Raw genomic sequence first — 24,895 nt, 5'->3', positions numbered from 1 at the left:
AGGTGTGTGTCTCTGTGGTGTGTGTGTGTGATATACCCCCATTTGATTTTGATTTTGATTTCCTCCTCTGCAAGTGCACTTTTTTGATTGTTTATATACTGTACCTATAGAATTGTACAATTTTTTAGTAATTTAAATATATGCCGACATACAGGAAGAGAGTCTATAGAAGTAATCATTCCTTACTAAAGAGCAACTGAGGTGTTTTGTTTTGTTGTTTTACTCATCCTGGTTGGTTGATTGAGGCCAGTGATTGGTCCAACTCAGGTGTTTTGTTTTGTTGTTTTACTCATCCTGGTTGGTTGATTGATTGAGGCCAGTGATTGGTCCATCGCCACCCAATCACGCCTAGTCTTGGTGGCTTGACGTCTCCTGTGTGTCTATAGGAAGCACTTTTTTTATGGATGCCTGAAAGTCTATAGTTCATCCGACTCAGTTGATACAGTGTACATGTTACAGTGGGTGTGACTGACGGTTATTTTTAAAACTGTTATCTGTTTTATTAACAGTTTATATCAACACCTTCGCTGAGATCGTGCTTTAGGCAATCCTCACCTAGCTGTGACCGTTAGACCAAAATTGTTTCCAATGAAACACTGCATCTTATCTGCATGTGGAAAGCCATGATGCCCGTGTCACGATTGGGTTTATTTATATTCATGTTTTTAAGTTTTATCCTTTCACCAACCCAAATGGCGGTTTATTCAGGGCCCTGTCTGGGCCAGAACTGGCCCTAGTCTGGGCCAGAACCGGCCCGCGTCTGGGACCCGCTTAGAAGATGACGGCCCGAGGCGCTGCACAGGTCCTCAGTTGTTGCTTAGTAACCGGTGTGATGCGTTCATCTACAAATGCTGTATATCTGGAGTCATGTATACTGTACATAGGACTGATTCTATCTGTGGATGATTGTTCAGGGGGAGGGTGCTTGACTTGATTTAGTCTGGTTTATTTTAAAGATGGAATTAAAGTAAACTTTGCTTGTTTTTTTTAACATGAAGTCTCCTCTGATTATTGTGTGTGTGTGTGTGTGTGTGTGTGTGTGTGCATTTCTGGTGGTGACAGCCAGTAAAAGATCCCAACGCCACAGACCACATGGGGTTGCTGTTACTCAACTGTTAGGACAAGGTGATAACACAGAGGTCGAGGTCAAGGTCACGAGCCTTGAGTGCTAGTAATGCACAGGATGTTTTCCTAGAAGTGTGGGGAATGCATAAGAACCCTACAGTGATAATAATAGTTCACAATTAATAAGTTATAGTTAATTACACAAAGAACCCTACAGTGAATACTTAATGGCCTCTTTATCTACATACAATATTACAGGCTTTAAAAATGAAATACTCAGAATGTGCTTCTAATATAGCCACAGCATAGACCTAACAGAGATCACTAATCTCAGTGTGTCTTCTGCTTTGCATCCATTCTACCCTGGGAGGGTGCAGGGTGTGTCCTAGTGTGTGTGTGTGTGTGTGTGTGTGTGTGTTACTCTCTGGTATTAATGTCTGAGGATGACTCAGATGTACTAGGCCACAGATGTGCGTTACATGAGCAGATGTATTGATTATTTCATCAATCCCTCCCATGACCTCATAGGGGAGTTGTGTAATGCCGCATTTTTAGGCACTCCCACCCACCGCCACTAAGTGGCAGCATAACATAAAACGACCCTAATAGAGTGGCCATTAGACAAGACATAGTGGATTGAATTCGTCTTACAAACACTAACTGTTATAAAAAGATGACGGATGAAAAATAACATAAAACCAGTACTCTACTCGACACATTACATTTTATTTCTTTAGTACTTCATCTGATTTTGAATATATATATACATAGATAGGGGGTGTCGGTGGCAACAACAGACAAGTGTTCCCTCTCTGCACACAGGTTGACCATTAAAACACCAGTACAATGCATAATAGGTGAACATAATGCATAAAAAAAAACAATAATGAAAGAATGGACTGAACAGATACACTTTATAAAACTGAAGTTACATAGGAAGTGTCTTAGGAAACCAGCTCTGATGACGCGGGTAGACCCAAGGCCAGAGATGGTTGCCATGACGGCGGCGGCGGCAGCATCGTTAAGTGAAGTGCTATTGACAAACTCTGCTAATGAGTCATGTGAGACGACCTGACCTCTGACGTCTCAGGTTTTTTGCTCATCACCGCACCCTTTGGCAGCAGTGCCCCTAGTGGTTGGGAGTAGCAACCACACTCGACAAGACTGCAGGATTCTGTGTTGCGTGTAGTCTCTGGTCTTAGTCACCTGAAGAGCAATCAGGATGGTCATAACACATGTTTGGGCAACGGCCATTTGGATATGACAAACTACATACACTACAATAGCCATCTGAAGTGCTACATGCATGCTTGAGGGAATGGGGTTCGTACTGGCTGAATCTCAATCAAAGGGCAGTCCCTTGAAGAGGGGCACAGAGAATCTCACATAAAATCTCAGATGAAGAAGAGCGTGTTGTTGCTAACGAGACTGCAGTGCATGCCGTTTCCACGGTGACATTTGATAACACGAGTGCCACAGCCTTAACCAGGCACAGGCAGCCTATGTGTGTGCGTGGGGAGTTTGTCAAAGCACAATGGAAGCAAAACCAACGGCAATTATTTTTCTGCCCAGTGCTTGCTGCAGCGGACTTGGCTTGGGCTGGGAGCCCACAATGTGTGTGTGGGTGAACGGTCTGGAGACCGGTCCATCTGAGGGAGCATGTTTACCATTGAAGAGATAAGAGAAAGAGGGCCGAGCAGATAGACTACATTGGAATGGTATCGAGTTACAGAGCTCAACGACACCGGAATGGTCACCTTGATTTCATACATCACACACCATCACTGACACACACACACACACACACACACTACACATGTGCACAATACAAAAAAAAAACAAGAAAAATAATACCTTCACAGTACTGCAATAAACATGAAGCACAATAGAGCACTGATATTTCTCTCGACTACCTACTGTTCCTGTCGAGTTATGGTTTTCTTGACATTGTGTTGCAGGTCTACGGCCACACACTGACCGAGTGGGGTAAAATAGTGTCTTACAGCTGTTCGGCCCCCAGGTTACGTGCCGCTTATAGGACTTCACTCTGGTGTGAGAAACAGCCCAAACCTGGTGGCAAACCCTCTCTGTTTTGGTCGTGACCCACGGGCTTTCCCCACGGTCTGTTAAACAACACCTTCTGTGTCGCTGATTTGGGTTGATGTTCTGCCAATTAGAAATGCAGAAAGAAAGGATGTGACGGCCAATTAGAATGAATAAAAGAAGGATGTGCCGGCCAATTAAATAATACACCTCCACTCCTTGTTGGTTCTGCAACCGGCCAATTAAATTCATTTCCACTCCTGTTCTTTCAGTAACCTCTCCTGTAATTGGAGCCCAGGGTCAGCGTGTAATACCTGTAGGAGGTGTAACTTCTGAAAAGGCTGCTGTAGCGAGTAAGTAAGACACCAGAGGACCAGGGAGTCGGGCTGTGAAGTGAGGGGGAGATCACCGGCAGCCAACAGCCACAGGGCGCAAGAATGCTTGTTAACTCTATGGTTAACTCTTGTGAACTCTATGGTAGTGAGTGTTGACAACAGACGCACTTGGAGGGGGTGGGTGCCTGCCACTCACAGCATGTGTACTCTCATCAGAATCATTAAAACAATAGGAAATGCATGAAGATGGCTGAATATCTGGCAAGCACAGAGGGTGGGGGGGGGCTTCTAATGAACAGAAGGAGATGATTGGAAACTTGGAAACACACACACACACACACACACACACACACACACACACACACACACACACACACACACACACACACACACACACACACACACAAACAGTTTAGATCAGTTAAGTGCAGTGCAGTAAAGATGTCCACTCATACCGTCCATTAGGCCTCCTGAAGAATCCATTTTCCAAGCCTCAAAGTCAGCAATGAGTGCTTGAAATACAGAGAACCGGCATGTAGCCTTCATCTTTGCAGCACGGCACCCAAATGTACACACATTCTCTCTCACTCTCTCACACACAAGCACACTGAGGGAGGGGGAGGGGGGGTTAGGTAGGTGATGAGATAACGTTTCACACATCACAGATCACCCAGGAGATGTATACGAGTGGGACGTCCCGTCACCCTGGAGACGGATGCGAGCGGGACATCCCTTCACCATGGAGACGGATGCGAGCGGGACGCCCGTCACCATGGAGACGGATGCGAGTGGGACGCCCCCCCTGTGGCCCACCTACTCCAGGGACTGGAGCATGAGCAGCTGCTTCAGCACCTTGGTCTGACTCGTCTCCCGGATCTCTCCAGCCAGGAACATCTCATCCACCACTGTGTACACCTGACACACAGGAGAGGAAAGACACAGGGTCAGAACACATACACACTAATATATATATATATACACACACACACACACAAACTCTCTCTTGTAACATCTCATCCACCACTGTGTACACCTGACACACAGGAGAGGAAAGACACAGGGTCAGAACACACACACACACACACACACACACAACACACAAACTCTCTCTTGTAAAATCTCCTCCACCACCATGTACACATGGCACAGGGGAGCAGAAACAAAGGGTCCGGACACACACACACACAGTCACACACACATTTAGAAAAGTAAATAACGGCCAGTCCTTGAGCGGCCACTACACTCTCAGGGTTGAGCATCATACAGAGCTGCTGCAACTACAAACTCTCAGGGTTGCTGTCGCCGTCAAAGAACTCTACTCTAAAGACTACTTACTCCTCTCTACTACAGAAAAGACTCCATCTCCAGCCGTGACTTCACACATTTGTGTTAAATGACTGCACTGGTTGGGAACACATGTTTACGGAGTCCTTCCTTACTGTGTTAATTACACAGTATTACAGCACCACTGTTTCTCTGAAAGACAGACCGCTCCTGAGGCGAAGCAAAGCATCGACGACGACAACAACGACAACAACAACAACAACAACTTTAAAAACTCCGATCCCTTCACCCTCCTTCATCTCACAAAGGCGTCCCTTTGTGTGGTGACAACAGCGGACTCACAGAGCGAAGACAATCGCTATCCGTCTCAAAGACGCAGCTGCACCTGTTGCCGTAACGACAGTCAGTTGAGACGAGCTGAAGCACTAACACACGGCCGTCTCCTACTCTACCGCTCTCCGCATCTCTCCCTCCTTTCTTCTTTTTCTTCCTTCCTGCATCTTAAACAAGGCGGCCCGCTCTAAGGGTTGTTAAGGTTCACAAGAAGGTGGGTTGCAGAAATAGCTGCCGCAATTAGAAAAGCAGCAGCTTGGCGTAATTACCAAAGGCAACTGCTAATTACTTACAGTTTTTCTCTAAAAGTTTCTTAATTTTTTTTGTTAAATCACTCCCACACAAACCTGATGCAGTTAAGCTTAATGAAATGACTGGCTAATTATACGTGAAATGCCTGTTGCCATGGTATCCCTTTATTAGCATAAACAGGGTTTGGGAGGAGCAGTGACGGTTTAGCATGTTCTTTGAATGATCTTGTCTATTCTCATTTACATGTGAAGGTTGCTGTATGGATTTCAAAGAAGGTAAACCAGTCCCTGGAGCTAAAGTGCTTTTTGCCAAGTTTCACTGGCAGCAGGCAGCACAGAACTAGTCATTTTCTGTTGCAGCCATCCCACGCTTCAGAATACTGCCTGGTTAAGGTTTTTAAAGACATCATGCTTGTCCCATTCACTCACTGTCAACAAGTATTAAATACATTACAGATAAGGCCCACTCCTTGGAGAGAAAGAAATAGAGTTGTCAGGCCTTGTAAACCCATCCAAGAGTGAAATGTGCATCTGACACCATACTTGATACAATGGTACAGTACCGATACACAATACTACCTGGACACTGCTAAGAAGCGTGTTATCAAACTGAACAGAAGCTGCAGAAACATACCTTGTAGAAGTTGAAGACCAGGTCCAGTTCGCACACATTGTGGAAGTACTCGTTCAGTACCTTGGAGAGAGGAAGAGGAGAGAGCACATCAGACTAAAGACAATGCCCAGGCCTTAAAGTGTAAGTTCACCCCCAGGCCTTAAAGTGTAGGTTCACCCCCAGGCCTTAAAGTGTAGGTTCACCCCCAGGCCTTTAAGTGTAGGTTCACCCCCAGGCCTTAAAGTGTAGGTTCACCCCCAGGCCTTAAAGTGTAGGTTCACCCCCAGGCCTTAAAGTGTAGGTTCACCCCCAGGCCTTAAAGTGTAGGTTCACCCCCAGCTCTGAGCTGAACTCTTATATAAAAAATAACACTTTAATAAAAAATAAAAAAAAGTTGTCTAAATGTGAGCATGGGGGGAGGGGTCTGACGGTTGAACGTATGTATTTCATGATGTAAGGTGAGCATGGGTCACTTTGTCAATATTTACACCAGCATTGATGTGTTTCATCACAGTGCAGTTATACAACTTAGTTTACAGCTCAAACAACACTTTTAAGTGTACACTACCTCTTTAATCTGCAGACACAGACAGCTGGCCGTATGGGAAACATGCTTGTCATCAACTATGAGTGCCGCAGTCACAACAGGAAGTCTTGGGCTACTCTGTGCCAGAGAATGCATGCTGAACCACTAGTTTACTGGGCTTTGCAGTTATGGGTCTCTCCTGGAGAGAAGCAAACTCATAAACGCATCTGGCCTCGATGTAACAGACCAGCTCCAGCAGCTGTCTGAGGTGGGCTTCTAAATAGAAACCGTTTAATGCGATGGGAATATAGGTTTTAATGTACGGAACGTAGGTTTGACCTGTAGGGCCAATGATTTTCCGTTTCACATTTGGTGAATTCCGTTTTTTCCCCATTTCAGCTCATTTTGTTCACCCTGAGGTAGATTGATGGCTTTAAATGAGTGAATAATATGTGCCCTTCTTAGATTGTTGTTTGCCAGCCATCAACAGAACAGAAGACTAAACATTTTTTGTTTTAAATGCGATTGGGAAGACGAGCAAGTGAATGTGACTGAATGTGGCTTTAGCTTTAACCGTTGAAAAGGGGGGCGTGGCCGGAGCAGAGTTCAGCGCAGACGTGACATTTTCTCAGTGGTTTGTTCTTTAATTAATGTTTGTTCATCGTTGCAATCGTTGTTGTGTTTATTTGAAAGAAATATAGCCTTGCAGCCCAAAATACAGGGGAATTTGGCCGATTTGTATGCACAAAATGATGTGTCCGTCTGAAAGTTGCAATTCCTTTCAAAGGGTTCATTCCGCGAATTCCGTCCGTTTTCCGTTATCGCGGAAAATCATTGGCCCTAGACCTGCCTCTCTAAGAAACTTTCCGAAAACCAATTCCTGAACCACTGAAGCAGTTCCTGAACTACTGAAGCAGTTCCTGAACTACTGAGCCATTTTGGCCTGTTTGCCAGGCTGCCCTGCTCTTCACTGCCCCATCACCTCCCTGTGGCCAGCAGGACTGGGAGAGCTGCAGACGCACGCAGTATCCAGCTCCCCTCTGGCCCTTTGCTGTGCTACCAGTCCGCCCCGGCCTGAGACGCCAGGAGGAGAGCGCAGCGCAGGCGGAGGGATGTTTTGATGAATGGTCAGAGGAAGTGCCGGCATTCCGGGTCACTGTGCTCCCGAACTCCCGCGCACAGTCTTCCTTTCACAGCAACTTTCAGACCGGGCCAACGCTCGAATACAGACACACACACACACACACACACACACACACACACACACACACACACACGGCTCAGTAAAGAATTACCAGCTGGTGCTGGGTCCTGGTTCACTTCCTATCTCCCAGAATGCCTTTGGTGCATCGTAAGCCTTCATTGCAAAGAGTGTTTGGCAGGCCCTCATTTCGAAGAATCGTGTTCGGTTAGAAATCGCTATCGCTACCGTGTTTCATTTACTATCCACAGCTTTCAGGCTATGTGGTCAAGACTATTTGAGTGCAGATTATGTATACTGTGCTGTTTGAGGTCAAAGCTGAAAAACAACTCAAAACAATAACTGAATTCAGGATGAAAAAGAAGGAGGAAGAGAGAGGAGGAATTCAATCTGAACTTCCTTGTAGGACTGTATAAGAAAGGATCAGTGAGGAGAGATGGATGGCCTTTTCAGCATCAATCACAACAGATGACTAACATGGCCAATGGGCAAGGCATTTTATCTGCATTCTCTGCTCTCTGTTTCAAGTGCAACAATACCAGAGCAATATCATACCTCCACAAAGTTATGGATGCCCTCCAGGTAGGCCAGGTTATTATCTGTAACATCCACACAGATGCAGAAGTACAGGCCTGCATACCGCCTGTAGATGATCTTGAAATTCCTGAACTGCAGAGACAAAGACAAGAAATAAGAGATGGGAAAGGGAATCTGTAGGTCAATATGAATCAGTATGTCGGTACGTGTAATTGGAATGTTTGCTAAAAGTACAGACATTCTAATCGTAGAAAGACCACAGGAGAAACTTACAGAATTAAATGTTCTATTGAAATAAAATGTGCATCTATTCAAGAGACCCAGGTGTATTCTCTCCGTTTTTACATATCATTCTACATAATCATACCTCCACGAAGTTGGTGTGTTTGGCGTCACGGACCGTCACCACGGCGTGCACCTCCTCGATCAACTTCTGCTTCTCGTCATCATCGAACTGCATGTACCACTTGGCCAACCGGGTCTTTCCCGCTCGGTTTTGGATCAGAATGAAGCGGATCTGTAGGCACAATCAAGGATGGCCGATTTATTCCACGCAAAGGTCAAATGAGCCCCGTCACATGACTGTGCGATGGTCGGCTAACCAAATTCACGTAGGAGTTCCCAAATGTACCAAAACACACGTATTATACAACCCATCACATTATTCAAGACAATGCGGTCATACCTCTGACAATTTCGGCAAGCTACAGAACAGACGTGTTTCTATAAAGCTAGATAGCTTGCCTTTGCAGCTAATGTCACAGCTAAATCAGCTGACCAGCCTGCAAGTCCTCGATGAATTGGCGAAGACATTTCTCATCTCTTAACTACAAATAACGATATTAAGCAACATAAAAAGATCACATGAGGAAAATACTACGTAGTATGATCCAAAGCATTAAGGCTACAGTTCCAACTATTTGTATAGTGTTTCGCACGAACGTAAGCAAAGTCTACACCTAGCTAGTTATCCTAGTTAGCGTTACATTAACTTACCTAACAGCATGCAACAAATCGACACAAGCCACAATTAGACAAGGGACGCAATAATGGCCGGTTGTAGTTATTGAAAAAGCTTGGTTTATGTGAATGGTTAATAACCACTACACCTCAGCAGCAAGGAAATTATCATGCTAGCGGATCAGATCCGCTCTTTAGCAAGCTAACTAGCTTAGCGGTGAAGTTAGTCAACATAAGATACATGCTAGGGTGCTACCTGGGTTACGTTAGTTTCTATCTAAGCTGTGATAGCTTCCTACATAGGCTAAGATGTGTATAGAACGTACCATTTTGTCAATGTATTAATGTAGTCCTCTTCTGATGAGATAAAAAGAAAGATTTAGTATGATTGGTCAGTTGAGAAAGACACTTTCCCGGCCCTCTCCTTCCCCGCTATCAGTCCCCGACAGGATGTGTTTGGAAGGCCTCGATTGGGGAAGGAGACAGTCGGAGATGGATAATGTAGTTTTCAAATACCAAGCTGCCAAACTGCACTCAGACCCAGCTTTCCCCTCATAAACTACAAGTTCCATTATGATTTACTTTTTGGAGTGAAAAAAGCAATGACGTAGCCACATTTGTGATAAGGTATGTAACGCAAGATTAGGGCTAGTTCGGGCAAAAAGAAAAAGAAAAGAATAAGGATTTTCACGTAGATCTATTTTAACTTTATCTTAATCAGCAAAGTCATGGCAATGAAGATACATGTTGAACATATAACTGATTAGATTTCTATTTAAATGTATTGAAGCAGACCCTATGTTTCGACCACACATCTTATACCATTTGACTATATGTTGTTATCCTTCCACATCGCTTTGCTTTTTTGCCTGTGACACATTTTATCTTATTCTATTTTCATTAGTTTAAAAGTTTCATATTTTGATAATGTCGTGGAGGATGAGTTCCCGATACTGATATTATTAGCATAAGTAGTAGTAGAAGTATAGACCAAATTTTCATTATTCTTAATATTTGTGTAACATGTAGGCCTATGTCTGCAACTGTATGGTAGGTATTGGTATAACTATTCCTTAGTCTGTTACAAGTCACTTACATATTCAGTGAGTAGATGATTGTGTCAGCTGGTCAGCTTTACTGGCAAAATGAAAATACTTGCAGCTTTCTAACATATTTTAGAAAGGTCAGATATTTTAAAGCAATGGTATACAGACAGTGACCACTCTTTATGGTATATTTTTATAAGTAACTAGTTTTGGTACCATCTTCAAATTAATTGTGATGGTATATGGTCATGTGAAGGACAGATACAAATAAAATAAAAAAAATACGTGTTGTTCCTACTAGCCCCATATTTGCACTACATTGTTCTGTGGTCCCCGTCAGAAAGTCAGAAACCCTGCAAAAATGTAAGAAGAGCTTTCACTGCATGACACTGACAACTATATTGCCAGAAGACACCAGTGAGCATGCTAGCACCACTAGCTTAGATCAGTGCCAACTGTGCTTTTGTTTCTATTTTGCCTTTTAGTGCCTTTAGTTAGACTTTTAGTTAGCCTTACCCTAAACCTAGTTTTCAACAAAAAACTCCTAACTGCTGTTTTAATTCAAAAATAATAATTACAAATATATATTCTGCTGTTATAGCCATGCGTTGCAAATGAACAAATAACAGGGTCAACTTTGCGTTACATCAGCAGCTGTTTCCACAGAGTCAGGACCCTTGGTTTGTTTGTGGTGCCAGAGATTAGGCTATCAACCGCAGAACATTGTCCAGACGGCTTGGACAACTTTTCTGCACATTTTCAGAGGTTAGGGGGAAGGGGTGGAGATGTTGGAGAGAGAGAGAGAAGAGGGTAGAGAGGGGGAGGGAGGTGGTGTCGGAGGGGTTGGAGAACTATGATTGTTGGGAGATTGCACAACTGCACGGGGGAAGAATGTGGTGACCCCTGGGACTTAGAAATATTTCAGCTGAACCCTGGAGGTAGCAACGGGGTTCGGGGGAGGGGAGCGGGGGTACACTACTCAAGCCTGCATGGGTGTAGCCTTCTCATACGTGCGTCCGTTCAAACCAGCAGCCACATATCCTCTTGGCTGCTGTGGTCTGATGAAAGTAAATGAACTGGTAAATAAGAAAAACTCAAGCGAACAGCTATGCTGTGAGAAACCTATTCAGGAGAGTGTCTGTTTCAAGGCCTGTGTGTCATGGCCCTTTCCCCCGAATAAACGGATCCCATTGCACATTGCTAAATCAGCCTCTCGACCAGAACCGGGCCTAGTCTGGAGCGGACTTGGATCTGGTTACCTCTGCCATTCCACGGCTGTTGTTTTAAGGCCATGATTCATGGGTGAACTTGCAAACAGCCCTGCCCTATTTATGAGGAGGTAAGAGGAAGCCTGTAAAACAAGCGTAGATTAAAATCGAACTTTGACCCCTTTGTAATCATGTAATCAGGAATAAAACCATGACTCGAATGCCTCCGGGCCCTGCCGCAGGACCCCACTGGGCATGCTCTGGGCAGGGCCGAGCACTGGAATCTGAGCCTAAAGGAATCCAGCTGACCAGTCGTTACAATGCAGACCCTCTGAGTAGAGCAGGAGTGAAATATGGTGAAAATGTATTACTGTGTTTGCCCCGTTTGGACGAGCTGAAAACGAAGCGCTCTCGGTTCAATCTTTCGTGCTCTGTGTATGACATAAGAAGGCATGGATTTGTACAGAAAGACTCAACCCTCAAGGGTGTGAGCTTTATATTTTGAAAGGGAGAGAGGACGAGAAAAAGTCAGAAACAGAGAGAGAGACGGAGCGAGAGAGAGAGAGAGATTTTTGTGTCAGGCCTGAAAAGAACTGACATCTGTTGAAGCGGTTACACAACAACCAGGTTATGGCATGGCAGCTTGCTAAACTGCATCGCTGGAATTTGTCTTTGTCTCTACAATCACTAAGCTGTTCGCAGTAGCCTTCACCTCTTGCATGAGGCCATTGTTATAAAGCCATATACTTTCATGGGAATTCTTGGAGTGGAACTTGTTGTATCCAAATCATTTGGAAAATGTAGATATAGAAAGTAGGCTATTTCTATTATGTAAACTAGGTACTAAATTCAATTACAAAAATGGCTAATTGATCACACAGACAGGAGGACAAAAACACTCATAAACAATGACACATACATTCAAAATGTTTCTTGTTAATACTGGTCATTGGGCTACACAGTGAAAGTGGTATTGCTAATTTACAGGAAGACTTGATGACTAATATCCATGTATTGTTAACAAAGTGTTTAATACAAGCAAGCTACATTTAAATATTTAAGCATAACATATATGTTATGGTAATAAATGCAGTAGGTTTCATAAACATGCGCAAACTTGATCGTTTGGATTATTGCGAGCTTGTGCGTGTATGTGTTCCCGTGTAGGCCGATCCTAGCTAGTCTGTGCATTTTTGCAGTTTTTGCAGTGGTGTCCATGCGCCACTGGGCGAGACTGCGCTGTGGTTGTGCAGCGTTCCCATTCTCCCAGCAGAGAGGGAGGAGAGACTACGAACGGGAGAAAGGCCGCCATTACTGGCAAAAATACATTTACACTCTCTCATACACACATACTTACGCGCACACTCGTTCACGCACATGGTTTTTTTGCAAACGGCTTGTCCGAGGGAGTGAAATTATCATACGGAACTGTCGGGAGGAGTTGCATTGTCGAGCCATATGCTGTGAAAGCAACTTAAACGTGGCTTGGAACAGGCATGTCCAAAGTGTTTTTGGACGCAACAAAGGAAATAATAATTGGTCAAAAAACAACGTGGTGAGCCCAAAGGAAGACGCCGCGACACAAACCTCTGTTTTTTGTTCCTTCTACGCCCCCTCCTTCCAAACAAGAAAATCCAGTGGACCACATACCGACATCTAGGATTGTTTTTTCGCCGGTCGAAGCCCTATTTCTCCCTTTTAGCATTGGAGTGGAAGAGAGCAAGAGCCAAGAAACTGGGCAACAAACTTTACGCGTCTGAAATGGAAGCATAATTAGGAAAGCAACGCTGTTTACGCACTGACGAAAGAAGGGAACTAACTAAGCCATTCTAAATATATTTGTGGGACTCCTATATCTTGGCTTTATTTTGTTTTACCGAGCCGGCCCGGGGTTTGCTACTTCGGCATCGGAGACCAAGAGAGAACGAGAGGCAGAGAGTACACCGGAGAGGAATGCTATGGTACGTACCAGTCTTATTTTTTATTTCGGATGTCCGTGTTTCTCACCAAAAGAACACTTGCATTTGTAGGGTTTATATTGAACCACTACCGATATTGTATTGCTGCCAGAGCTTACATGTGTTCTCAAACGATCGGTTGGAGGGAGAGGAGTTGGTGTGATAAAAAGTGAATCTGGTTCAGTTAAGGGAGAAATGTGCAGTGTAAAAATAAAAACATCCTGCTCTGGACAATCGAGTACTGAAGTTTAGGGAATTGGTCTCAATGGGTCTCCAATTCCATGGCGTGGACTTTAAGATACTCGGGCCCAACCCAGCCTACTTGGATGTTTTTATTTCTTTAGCCCTTGTGTCGCCTCGAGCAGTTCCTCCCTCGCTGAAATTCGTTGACCAGGTCTGTGGGTCTTGTAAGCCTGAAAACCAAATAGTTTAGCTGTCATATATGAGTGGACTAAAGATTAGCATAGGTCTTCTCTTTTCCACTAGTTGGTCTAGACGAAAATGCAGTAAAACTTCCGATTTTACTTTTGCTGAGTAACATCTTTGGGTATTTTCATCGACTGCTTATTAACATGATGAAATCCTTAGAAGTGAAATTGTTTAAATCAATGTCAGTGTCTTCTCTTAAAGAAACAACAGGCAAATGTGTGATTTAGATGGGTTGCATTGCATCACCCATGAGTGTATTGACGTTTCCCCCGTTTCGAGAAAAAACGCCGAGGCGTGTGGTCAAGGCCTCTGTTCAGATTTGGAGAAATACAAAATGTGGGAAGGCCTTGCAACCCGACCCTGTAGCCCACCAGGACCCGACGATGAGATCTGCTTTGGATCGGGCGTTTTTCCTTCCATTATTTTTGTTACTTTTCAGTGTCTAAACATGTCTCGGTTGGGTGCTTACTAAACGCATGTTTTTTTTTGTTTTAAATCTTATATTTTTCAAGAAAGGCTTCGTTCTGCACAATCTTCCCATGCGATTATTCCGCGGGAGTCTTGTTAACGTGATCGTCTCCCGACCTTATGTAGCAGAATGGGTGAAAATACCACCTTAGACACACATCTTACACACATGTGGCGAAAGACAATAGAGCTTGATGAGCGAGATGGACCAGTGCGTGAGTGTCACACTGGGTGATATGATGTAGCCTATCAGTGTGTGTGAAACAGTTGCTTGGTCCTATCCCGTCCACTGCTGTGCTTACATTCAAAGGCAGTTTTGTTCACGTTTTTAGTTGTCAGCTGCGGTTCGGGCAATAATGTCCTTAATAGTGCTGTGTTTCAGTTTGTGGTTTAATTGTGATAAATAGTCAAGTAGCACTCTCGTGTAATTTCACCAAAACATAAACCACAGATTGCTATCAGGTGCCTTGACATGATGACTGCAAATCATTCTCTGCTTCTTACTGACCTATTAGGTGAGCTTGTGATGAGGGGGTGGCAAACTGATTATAAAAGCCACTTTGGTCAAACAAACGACATTCGGCCCTACCCTATTACCGGGAAATGTGAAGAGCTGGAGCCCTTTCCTGTCTCTTTCCGTTCATTGAATAACCCTGGCTGCAACACTAGTCATGAGCACCGGGCATGTTGTTGGAGATGGTGGACATTCTTTGACATTTTGATGTTCTTTTTTTCTTTTCTTTTCTAACTGCTTCACTAAACTTGATGGAACGTGGTTGCTCTCACGATATTAAGCAACCCAGTATCTTACACCCCTAAACGCCAGCTGTCTTTGGATACGGTGTATAACAACATTCGCTGAAGTAGTTTCACCAGAACAACCCCAGTTTATTGATGTGGCAACATTCTAGAGAACTAACCACGCGTGTCATGTTGACCCAGGTTTACAGACCCTGATGTGTCTGGGATTTTCCCGAGATTGTCTCTGAAAAGAGTTAAATTCGGGAACGTTCACTACTATATCGTCATCTTTCATCACGTGGTTTCTTTTTGGTACTTTTATAATATAATAATAATAATAATAATTCATTTAATTTATAACGCCCTCTATATTCACATGAATCTCAGAGTGCCACAGTGAGAACATAGTTAAAAAACATGGTTAAAACAACCTATAATAAAACATAGTTAAGAAACATATGACTTTGATATGACTTTCATATCAGTAATGTAAGCATATTGTATGTGTGTTGTGCTGTGTGTGTTAAGTTAGTCAAAGCCAGAAACACAATATATCCAGAGGTTCTGCTTGTGAAAACCAAATGTGAACGGAATTCATATTATTGGGTTATTTCTTACTGACAACTCTACTTCGAGTCTGATTAGAGGTATCCAACAGAGTGTGACATTTTATTTGTGCCTCTGTTATAGTGTGTGTTTGCTTGGAAACAGATTAGTGTCACTGGAAGTAGCCTGATAAAAACGGCTGCATTTGGGGCTGGGGGCATGGTGAGAGGGGACGCAGGCCCGCGCGATCGAGGAATTTGGTGGCTGGAGTTAATCGAGTTGAAATAAGCCCACGTTCCTTTGCTAGGGGTCACCCAGTCAAAAGTTTATCAAATCAGAAGCAAATTCTAAGCAGGGTGGAATGTCTGCCCTGTTTAACTATGCTGTTGCTGCTCATTGCCTCTAGATTACATACATGCTAATGATTAACTTCAGAGTTATGACTCTGATTTACATTTAGTCATAAGTTCAGTAACCTGTTCTCTCTGTGTGTGTGTGTGTGTGTTGTATGTTTTGGGTGTATACAAATGACCACACCTTGTTTGAACTCACAACTAAACAACACAACTCCCTGCCTGCCAGGAGCTGCGCAGTGACTTCTGTCATTCGACATTATGAAACCTGTCAAAGCAAACTCACCAAGCATTCCCGAGGTGAGTGCCCACTCGTGGCACTCTTTTTGGCCCGGTAGGGACACCGTAGGAAAGAATGAGAAACTTCAGCCTCAGTCAAAAGCCAGTGTATGTTGTTATTGAGTGTTGGCGGAGGCATAGTTCCTCTGTGTGAGAGGGCTTGCCCTTGGTCGCTGTTAGAAGCTGTACACTAATGGATACGACCCTGGTGTGGCCCAGAGCTGCCACATCAGGGCCAGACCAGGGTCAGATTCATGCCCAAGCCAGAAGCTGTCAGGCACCTCCTCGACGCATCAACCCCACCTCGTGCCCCTGTGACATCTCTTATTCCACCCCCCCAGCTAACTCCTCCCTGCTGGCTGTCTCAGAAATTCAATTTCCCCATAAGAAGCCCTCTCCCTGTCCCGTCCCCGCCCCCACCCCCGACCCTGTTCAGTGTAGACTGCGGCGCTGGTGCAGGCCCCTCGGGGTGACCTCTCCCCGATAGCAGCTTCATCTGGCCCAGAGTCGGCTGGGGTCTGGCCCAGAGTCGGCTGGGGTCTGGCCCAGAGTCGGCTGGGGTCGGTGCCGCCGGCCCCTGGGCTGTAAAAGCCAAGAATGCCGAAAGAGTTTCACCATCTCCCAACTGTGAGGCTGTCAAGCACTAACAATAACAGATCTCTCTCTCTCTCTCTCTTGCCTTTTCTCTCGCTCTCTTTCTCTCTCCCTCTCTCTCTCTTGCTTTCTCTCTCTCTCTCTCTCTCTCTCTCTCTCTCTCTCTCTCGCTTTTTCTCTCTCTCTCTTCCTCTCTCTCTCTCTCTCTCTCTCGCTTTTTCTCTCTCTCTCGCTTTTTCTCTCTCTCTCTTCCCCTCTCTCTCGCTTTTTCTCTCTCTCTCTCTCTCTCTCTCTCTCTCTCTCTTCCCTCTTCCTCTCTCTATCTTGCTTTTTCTCTCTCTTGCTTTCTCTCTCTCTCTCTCTCTCTCTCTCTCTCTCTCTTTGGCTTTTTTTCCAACTCTTTCCCTCCGCCCCTCCCCCTCTCTTTTGCCTTGGCCTCAACCCTTCCACATCAGATTCAAAGTGTGCATGGAGAGTTTTGAGCTGTGCACTTTCTCTCAGATTCAAAGTGTGCATGGAGAGTTTGGAGTTGTGCACTTTCTCTCAGCCAGGTGGGCAGGAGTCTAGCAAAGTCAGTCTGGTCTTGTCTAATTTGGGTTGCTATGGTGACAAATCTTTTGGTTTTTCTGCCTCTGAGAGTCCGTAGGAGAATGCAGGTATGTACCAGGGATGGGGAGCGAGTGAGTGATTTTAGGGTGGAGGGGATGAAACAGGAGAGAGATAGAGAAAAAGAATGTTTCTCTGATTCTAATCAGTGTCAGGAGGTGTGTCCTCTCGTACTCTGAGATGCAGGCAGGGACAGCGAGAGCTGGTAGCGTGGCCTGATAAAATCATCCTATGTGGGTGTGACTGTGACTGCGTGCACATGTGTGTTTTGCAGATGAAATTCCTCTTGTTTCTTGGTGTGGTCCCACACACACACACACACACACACATACCCACAACACACAAACATGCACAAACCCATGTATGAACATACACACACACATACTCGCAAACAAACTCCCTCCCTCCCACACACACACACCCATACAAACACATGTTTACACACGCACGCACGTACACACAATACACACACACGCACAGGTACACACACACAATACACACACGCCCACAGACTACTCAGGCTTGCTCCTCTCCTCTCATGTGCCCCTGGCTGTGTCCCTGCTGGTGGTTGGTTGATTGGCCGGTTGGTTGTTTATCTCTCCGTTTGTGCTCCTTGTGGAGATGATGTGTGTTGATAAGAACCGGCGCTGTCTGGTCATGCCGTGGCAGGAAGCAGAACCGGCAAACCTAATGGACTTCCATTTGTACCGGCACCAGGAGTGCGGTGGTGGTGGCAGAAGTAGCCGTCGTTCTGCTGATGAACCCGTGCGCTCCAGGCGGCTAAAGTGAATCATGTCTGCCGTCTCGCTCCCCCCCCACCCCCCTCTCCTCGGGGTCAAATTGCTTCAATAAGAGCCCAGACCTTTCAGACTGCACGAATCGAGAGCTGCCACCCGCTGCCGACCGCCTTTGATTAGTGCCCAAACACACTTCCTGGTGGGTCCTTTATCAGGTGTCCTGAGGCCACTCTTGTAGGCCCCGAACTCCGAGAGATGCGTGTCTTGTGTCGAGGATGTGAAGAGTGACATGCGGTTTCATTTCCCCTGATGGTCAGAGTTGTTTTTGAGACGGACTTTTCCTGATCTGACTTTCTCCTTACTCCGCATCAAGGCTCTGTGACCTGGTGCCAGTCTTCTCGTGGCAGACGAGTCCGCACCTCCTCTTGTTTTGGCTGATCTCACGCCATCCTGGTCTGAGTGAGATGGCGAGTTGGTCTGTCTTGAATTCTTGAAGTCATTTTCGAGCCACTATATCTGGCTGGCAAAGAGTTCAACAAAGGGTTTTCTGTCTACAGTGTCGTTTTGATGTAGGAAGAGTCGAAATCTCTCGGTGAAGGGAGAGGGCAAGCAGACACTCTTGAAAAGACAGTCTCTCGGATTTACACATCAAAGCCTTGTCTCTTCTTATTTTATTTTTTTTCCCTCTAAGAATGAGTAACAGAACCTCAAGTAACAGAGCCACAGGTCTGTGCCGTGACTTTGCTGTTCAATCAGAGGATGACTTAGCACTTCTTTCCCTTCCTCCACCTGCTCCCGCCTAAACACACACACACACACACACACACACACACACACACACACACACACACACACACACACACACACACACACACACACACACATCCGCACGTCAAATGACCTTACTCCAGCAATGCTACGGGCGACGTCATGTTCTATCTGGCTGTGCAATGTACAACTTAATTGGTTTTGTTTCTCGGGGAAAGGGACAGGAGTTTGATTTGAATGAAAAAGGCTGCGTTGGGTTTGATAAAGCCAGGAGCTAATTATGGAAGCTTATGAATCCGTAGGCCCAGATTAGGGTCCAGCTGAACTGAATGGAGGCCTTGTTCTGGGGCCGGATTACAAGGGGAGGAACAAGTGCATTTTGTAATGACTATCTGAATTTCTATTAGGAAATGTGCTGGTGGGGTGGGTGGGGGGTGGGGGGTGGGGGGGTGGGGGGTGGTTGAGCCCCCGATGCTCTTGCCCATCTGCTGATGGCTACAGGTCTGTGGATGTGGGTGGGACGTCTCTCTCCCACACATGCACACACACTCTCTCTCTCACAGATACACACACACTCTCTCTCTCTCCCACAGATACACACACACTCTCTCTCTCTCCCACAGATACACACACACTCTCTCTCTCTCCCACACATGCACACTCTCTCTCTCTCCCACAGATACACACACACTCTCTCTCTCTCCCACAGATACACACACACTCTCTCTCTCTCCCACACATGCACACACACACTCTCGCTCCCACACATGCACACACACACTCTCTCGCACACACACACTCTCTCTTTCTCTCCCACACACACACACTCTCTCTCTTTCCCTCTCTGTCCCCCACACATGCACACACACTCTTTCTATCCCTACTTCTTTTCGGTCACTCTGTTTTGTCTCTTTGTTCAGTATGTGACTCAGTAATTTTTTTATTTCTTTTTCTTTTTCTTTTCTCTTTTTCTCCATCCTTTTCTTCTCTCTCTCTCTCTCTCTCTCTCTCTCTCTCTCTCTCTCGCGCTCTCTCTCTCTCTCTCTCTTTCTCTCTCTCACACTCTCCTCACTACCTTCTTCTCTCACTCTTTTTTTGTTTAGTTTTTTTTTTGTCCCTCCCTCTCTTTTGTGTCTGTCTGTCTATGAGGAAGTCCGAACGTGGATTTGGATGCGGGGGCGGGGTGGTATTTTGTTTACGATGCAGTCGGATGACCACAACCACTGTCATGGCTGGTTTAATCTAGTCAATTTCATGTCGCACGTATATCACAGATACCTTTACTCACAAAACCGTTTCAAAATACCATCCCAGGTTAATTCAATTCAATTCAGTTCCATTCAAATTACGTTTTATTGGCATGACAGTAGTTTTGCATTGCCAAAGCATAACATTTAAGCACAAGGTTTATATATAGAATGCAAAGATTAGGCAAACGTAAATATATATAAATATATTAATTCTCTCCCTGTCTGTTTGTCTCTGTCCTCTTATTCTCTTTCTTCCCTCTTTCTTTCGCTCTGTCTTTCCTGCCCTCGGTCTCTCTATCCCCCCATCCCTCACCCATGCCCCATCCCTCCCTCCCTCCCTCTCTGTCTGCCTCCATCCTCCCCTGGCGGAGTTGCACTGAGACACCACTGAGCTCTCGGAACATTCATCTGAAAGAGATCTGTGTCGCCCAGAGAGCGAGGCTTCAATCAATATGAAACTGGATACGCGGCCTGTTAATGCACACGGCCGACTCCCTGAAAAGACAAGGCTTTTATCAAATGGGAACTGGCGTACGCCTTCCCCGGGAAATTAGCTACAACTGTGCAGAGGTCCGACGGGGGAGGGGATGATTATTGTGGTGGTAGTGGCGATGAGGGGGGGGGGGTGTTTGTGTGAGAAATCTCACCATTCTGAGGGCGATGGGGGTTTTCATCTTTTGTTGGCGGCTATTGAATCCCCCCTACCCTTCACCATCTCCCCGTCTGAACAATGGAGGTCCATGTCGGTCAGGCTGAATAGTGGCCATGGAGATGGAAGTCCCAGGATGTGTAAGGGTTCCGCAGATGTGACCTTCGACCCTTGTTGGGTCATGCGGCTCAGCTCCCAAACAGATAGGAAAGAGAGGTACAGACAGTGCTAAAGTTAGCCTAGCATGTTCCCAAACAGATAGGAAAGACAGACCCAGACAGACCGACGAACAGTGCTAAAGTTAGCCTAGCCTGCTCCCAAACAGATAGGAAAGTGAGGTACAGACAGACGGACAATGCTAAAGTTAGCCTAGCCTGCTCCCAAACAGATAAGAAAGAGAGGCCAAGACAGACGGACAGTGCTAAAGTTAGCCTAGCCTGCTCTCAAACAGATAGGAAAGAGAGGCCCAGACAGACTGACAGTGCTAAAGTTAACCTAGCCTGCTCTCAAACAGATAGGAAAGAGAGGCCCAGACCGACAGTGCTAAAGTTAGCCTAGCATGGGCTGCCTGGTGGTAAACCGCTTCCAATCTGCACCATCGCTACCCATGAAGATGAGCTCACACGCAAGCAGTCTGCAGAGCCAGTCAACGATCAGACTTTTCTAGCCATTGACTCTTATAGTCTTCTTGTTCCGTGTGTGCCCTTGTATGTGTTTTTGAGAGAATGTGAGCTGTGTGTGTATCGGATAGAGAGATTCCAAGGGAATACTGTAGTTAGTGTGTTTGAGAGAGGAAGGGAGACAACCTCAGTGTTTCACCTACAGATGAAGGTGTGTGTGGAGCAGAAGAGAGTCTACCGTGAGAAAAGTTGTAGGCCTTTGTTACATTAAGGAATCCCGCCTCCTCACACACACACACACACACACCTCCCAGTGGCCGTGTGCGAAGTTGGGCGTTTCATGCTTCTCAGCGTGTTAATGTCGTCCCGTAGCTGCCTGTGTGTGTATGTGAGTATTGAATGGAGGCTCTTCGATGCGTGTGATAGTGTGTGAGTGTGTGCTTTGGTGTGTGAATGTATGATAGGTGAGTATTGTATGGAGTCCTTTCAGTGTGTGTGATAGGTGAGTTGGTGTGGGAAAGGGCTGGAGGGAGGCCAAATCCCTGGTCCACTGCTATCCCTCTGCTGGTGATGCAGCATGATGCCGGCGTCAGTGAGCTGTAAGTGTGTTTGTGTGTCTGTCTCCCGGCCTCCAGCCCTCTCTACATCTCTCCCTCCCTTTCTAGTTCTATCCCTCCCTCTCTACATCTCTCCCTCTCTCTCTAGTTCTCTCCCTCCCTCTCTAGTTCTCCGTCTTCCTCTCCATCTCTCCATCCCTCTCTAGATCTCTCCCTCCCTCTCTACATCTCTCCATCCCTCTCTCCATCTCTCCATCCCTCTCTAGATCTCTCCCCCCCTCTCTAGATCTCTCCCTCCCTCTCTAGATCTCTCCCTCCCTCTCTAGATCTCTCCCTCCCTCTCTAGATCTCTCCCTCCCTCTCTAGTTCTCCATCCCTCTCCATCTCTGTCTCCCTCTCTAGATCTCTCCCTCCCTCTCTAGATCTCTCCCTCCCTCTCTAGATCTCTCCCTCCCTCTCTAGATCTCTCCCTCCCTCTCTAGTTCTCCATCCCTCTCCATCTCTGTCTCCCTCTCTAGATCTCTTTCTCCCTCTCTAGATCTCTCCATCCCTCTCTAGATCTCTCCATCCCTCTCTAGATCTGTCTCCCTGTGTGCCTTTCCCCCTTCCTTCCCTTTTCTAGTTGTTGCTGTCATTTTGTTTTGGTGTTCCTGCTGGAATCCCCCGTTTCAAAGCTGTCCTGCTTCCTGTGGGATGTCATACAGAGACCCCCTTCTGTGTCTGTGTGAGTGTGTATACGCAGCGCTGTGTGTGTGTGTGTGTGTGTGTGTGTGTGTGCGTGCTAGACAGCCTCGCCAGTGCTCATATGTGGTGCAGACTGTAAAAAACATGTCCCACTCCAAACATGGGTACCTTCCTAAAAACAAACCCTGCTGCATTAATCCCAGTGAATTACCGGGTATAATCCATAACACTCTCAGAGATTGACACTCCTGTCACCCATCAACGTAATCCCCACCATTACTTCATAATGACATACCTATGAGAGAAAGAAAAAGGAGAGAGAGAGGGAGAGATTGGGTAAAGAGAGAGAGAGAGATGGGGTGAAAACAGAGAGAGGGAGAGAGAGATTGGGTAAAGAGAGAGAGAGAGATGGGGTGAAAACAGAGAGAGGGAGAGAGAGATTGGGTAAAGAGAGAGAGAGAGATCGGGTGAAAACAGAGAGAGGGAGAGAGAGATTGGGTAAAGAGAGAGAGAGAGAGAGAGAGAGAGAGCTCGGGTAAAGACACACAGAGAGAGAAAGAGAGAGAGAGAGAGAGAGAGCTCGGGTAAAGACACACAGAGAGAGAAAGAGAGAGAGAGGTTAAGAGAGGTAGAGAAAGATAGATGCATCCGCAGAGTTTAATTAGATGTGGCAGGTTTAATCACAAAAGAGACAAGCAGTCAAGGGAGAGAGGAGAGGAGAGGAGAGGAGAGGAGAGGAGCGGAGCGGAGGACACAAAAAGAGAGGGGGGGATGGGATAGGGCACGTTCCTGAAATACACTCATCTGATGGAACGTTTCAAACATGTCACTTTTCCTCCTCCACCACCGCAGCACTCTCACCTCCTGTGTCAGAAGGCATTTCTGCTCCGTTGGCGTGTGTGTGTGTGTCAAGGTTATTATAGTTAACGAAAACTAACGAAAAAACGAAAACGAGGTGTGATTTTTCTTTTCGTTAACTGAAATAAAAATAAAAACGAGGCTTTATAAAAAAACGATAACTAACTGAAACTGTATTGTGTCTTTACAAAACTAACTAAAATAAAATAGAATTATAGAGAAAATGTCCTTAGTTTTCGTCTTTGTCAATGTATTTCATAGATGTCAATTGATTTCATACATAGCGTCTATCTTCCGCCGTACCACTTTTACTACACGCCCCTCACCTGGTATTATGGCGGCAAAAGTCGGGAGAAAGCGACAGAGTCCTATTTGGGATTACCTGGAACAGTAACGTGCGGTGAGGTTCGTGGCTGGTGAGGCACTGACTCTTTCAGAGTCAGATTTACAAATATATAAACCCAATACAGTAGCTTAAATCACCATTCAATTGGCAGCTTGCACATTGACTACTGGTTGTTTTTCATATCAGCATTCTAACATAGGTAAGGTGGCTACATACAGTTGGCAGCTGCTAGCTTGTGATGAACTCGTGTTAATATGTGTGATTATGTACAACTTTAGCTGCAATTTAAGTTTAATTTCTCAAAATCAGCTCACCAAAGTGATCACAACCACTTGTTTGATGTTAAATGGCTTTACATAGACATTAAACAATCCTAAGAGAACGGGAAATTAACGGAGCAAGGGCTTTCTCTGATATCAATGTAATGTTAGCGAATGAGGGGTGAGATACCCCCCTACTAATATTTAGTCTCCGCTGTACGTCCAAACCAAATCTATTCTTGAGGTTCAAAATATTTTCAAAACATTTTGGCTTTGGATGTGAGAAGTCGATCGAGTTATCTTCTGTCCCGTCGTTTCAAGCATTCATTTTAGCTACGGCATTGGTCTCCCATTATTGATCAATTCACGTTTTGATTGAAAGTCCAGTTATGAGAAATGTTTTAGCTTAGCTATAGAATCTTCCATTTTCGTAGTCAATGTCAAATATAAGAAGAGTAACGGCAGAACAAGAATAAACCCGACCGGTGGGCTCTCGCATGCTCCCTTTATTGAAGCAGAGGTACTATTTGCCTCCTCTCCGTGCTTTTTCACTGCGGCTTTACGTCAGATCAGCAAAACTAAATAGTTTCTACGCATGCGCTCAACCTAGTTTGTGAGGGATTGCGCAATCTGAGATGAGGCACAGCTCGTCGCTGCCTCACCGTCTCGCTGTCTCCTGTCTGTTTGAACAGGACATGCGCAAATTCTGTTTTTATTACATATTATTTATTATAGCTTGTATCTTCTATTCATTTTGAGCATCTTGTTTTGACTGCCCCCCCCCCCTCTT

The 24,895-nt window shown here is 45.5% G+C and overlaps 2 protein-coding genes across 2 annotated transcripts in view; one reads left to right on the top strand and one right to left on the bottom strand.

The window, feature by feature from the left end:
* Positions 1-1,770: 1,770 nt before the first annotated feature.
* Positions 1,771-9,627, bottom strand: ap2s1 (adaptor related protein complex 2 subunit sigma 1). Its single transcript, XM_012829005.3, has 5 exons — positions 9,475-9,627; positions 8,556-8,705; positions 8,207-8,320; positions 5,946-6,005; positions 1,771-4,358 (listed from the first exon to the last, which is right to left on the bottom strand). Exons 1-5 carry the CDS (start codon positions 9,475-9,477, stop codon positions 4,257-4,259), a joined length of 429 nt encoding a protein of 142 aa, XP_012684459.1. The 5' UTR covers positions 9,478-9,627; the 3' UTR covers positions 1,771-4,256.
* Positions 9,628-12,596: 2,969 nt separating this feature from the next.
* arhgap35a (Rho GTPase activating protein 35a) overlaps positions 12,597-24,895 on the top strand; it is an 85,106-nt gene continuing 72,807 nt past the window's right edge. The window contains exon 1 of the mRNA XM_042708761.1: positions 12,597-13,363. The gene's annotated coding sequence lies outside the window, so the exon portion shown is untranslated. The remainder of the gene's footprint in view (positions 13,364-24,895) is intronic.

The sequence above is a fragment of the Clupea harengus genome, chromosome 9, assembly GCF_900700415.2.
Source record: "Clupea harengus chromosome 9, Ch_v2.0.2, whole genome shotgun sequence".
NCBI lineage: Eukaryota > Metazoa > Chordata > Actinopteri > Clupeiformes > Clupeidae > Clupea > Clupea harengus.
Note: the sequence above shows the minus strand (reverse complement) of the source record. Positions and strands in the feature narration are given on the sequence as shown.

What these genes read in the sequence shown, in the direction of transcription:
- ap2s1 (XM_012829005.3), bottom strand. An exon ending in GCATCCATAACTTTGTGGAG is followed by an intron (nt 6,006 to 8,206) that starts GTATGATATTGC and finishes CCTCTCTCCAAG; the next exon opens with GTACTGAACGAGTACTTCCA. An exon ending in TGGTCTTCAACTTCTACAAG is followed by an intron (nt 4,359 to 5,945) that starts GTATGTTTCTGC and finishes CCTGTGTGTCAG; the next exon opens with GTGTACACAGTGGTGGATGA.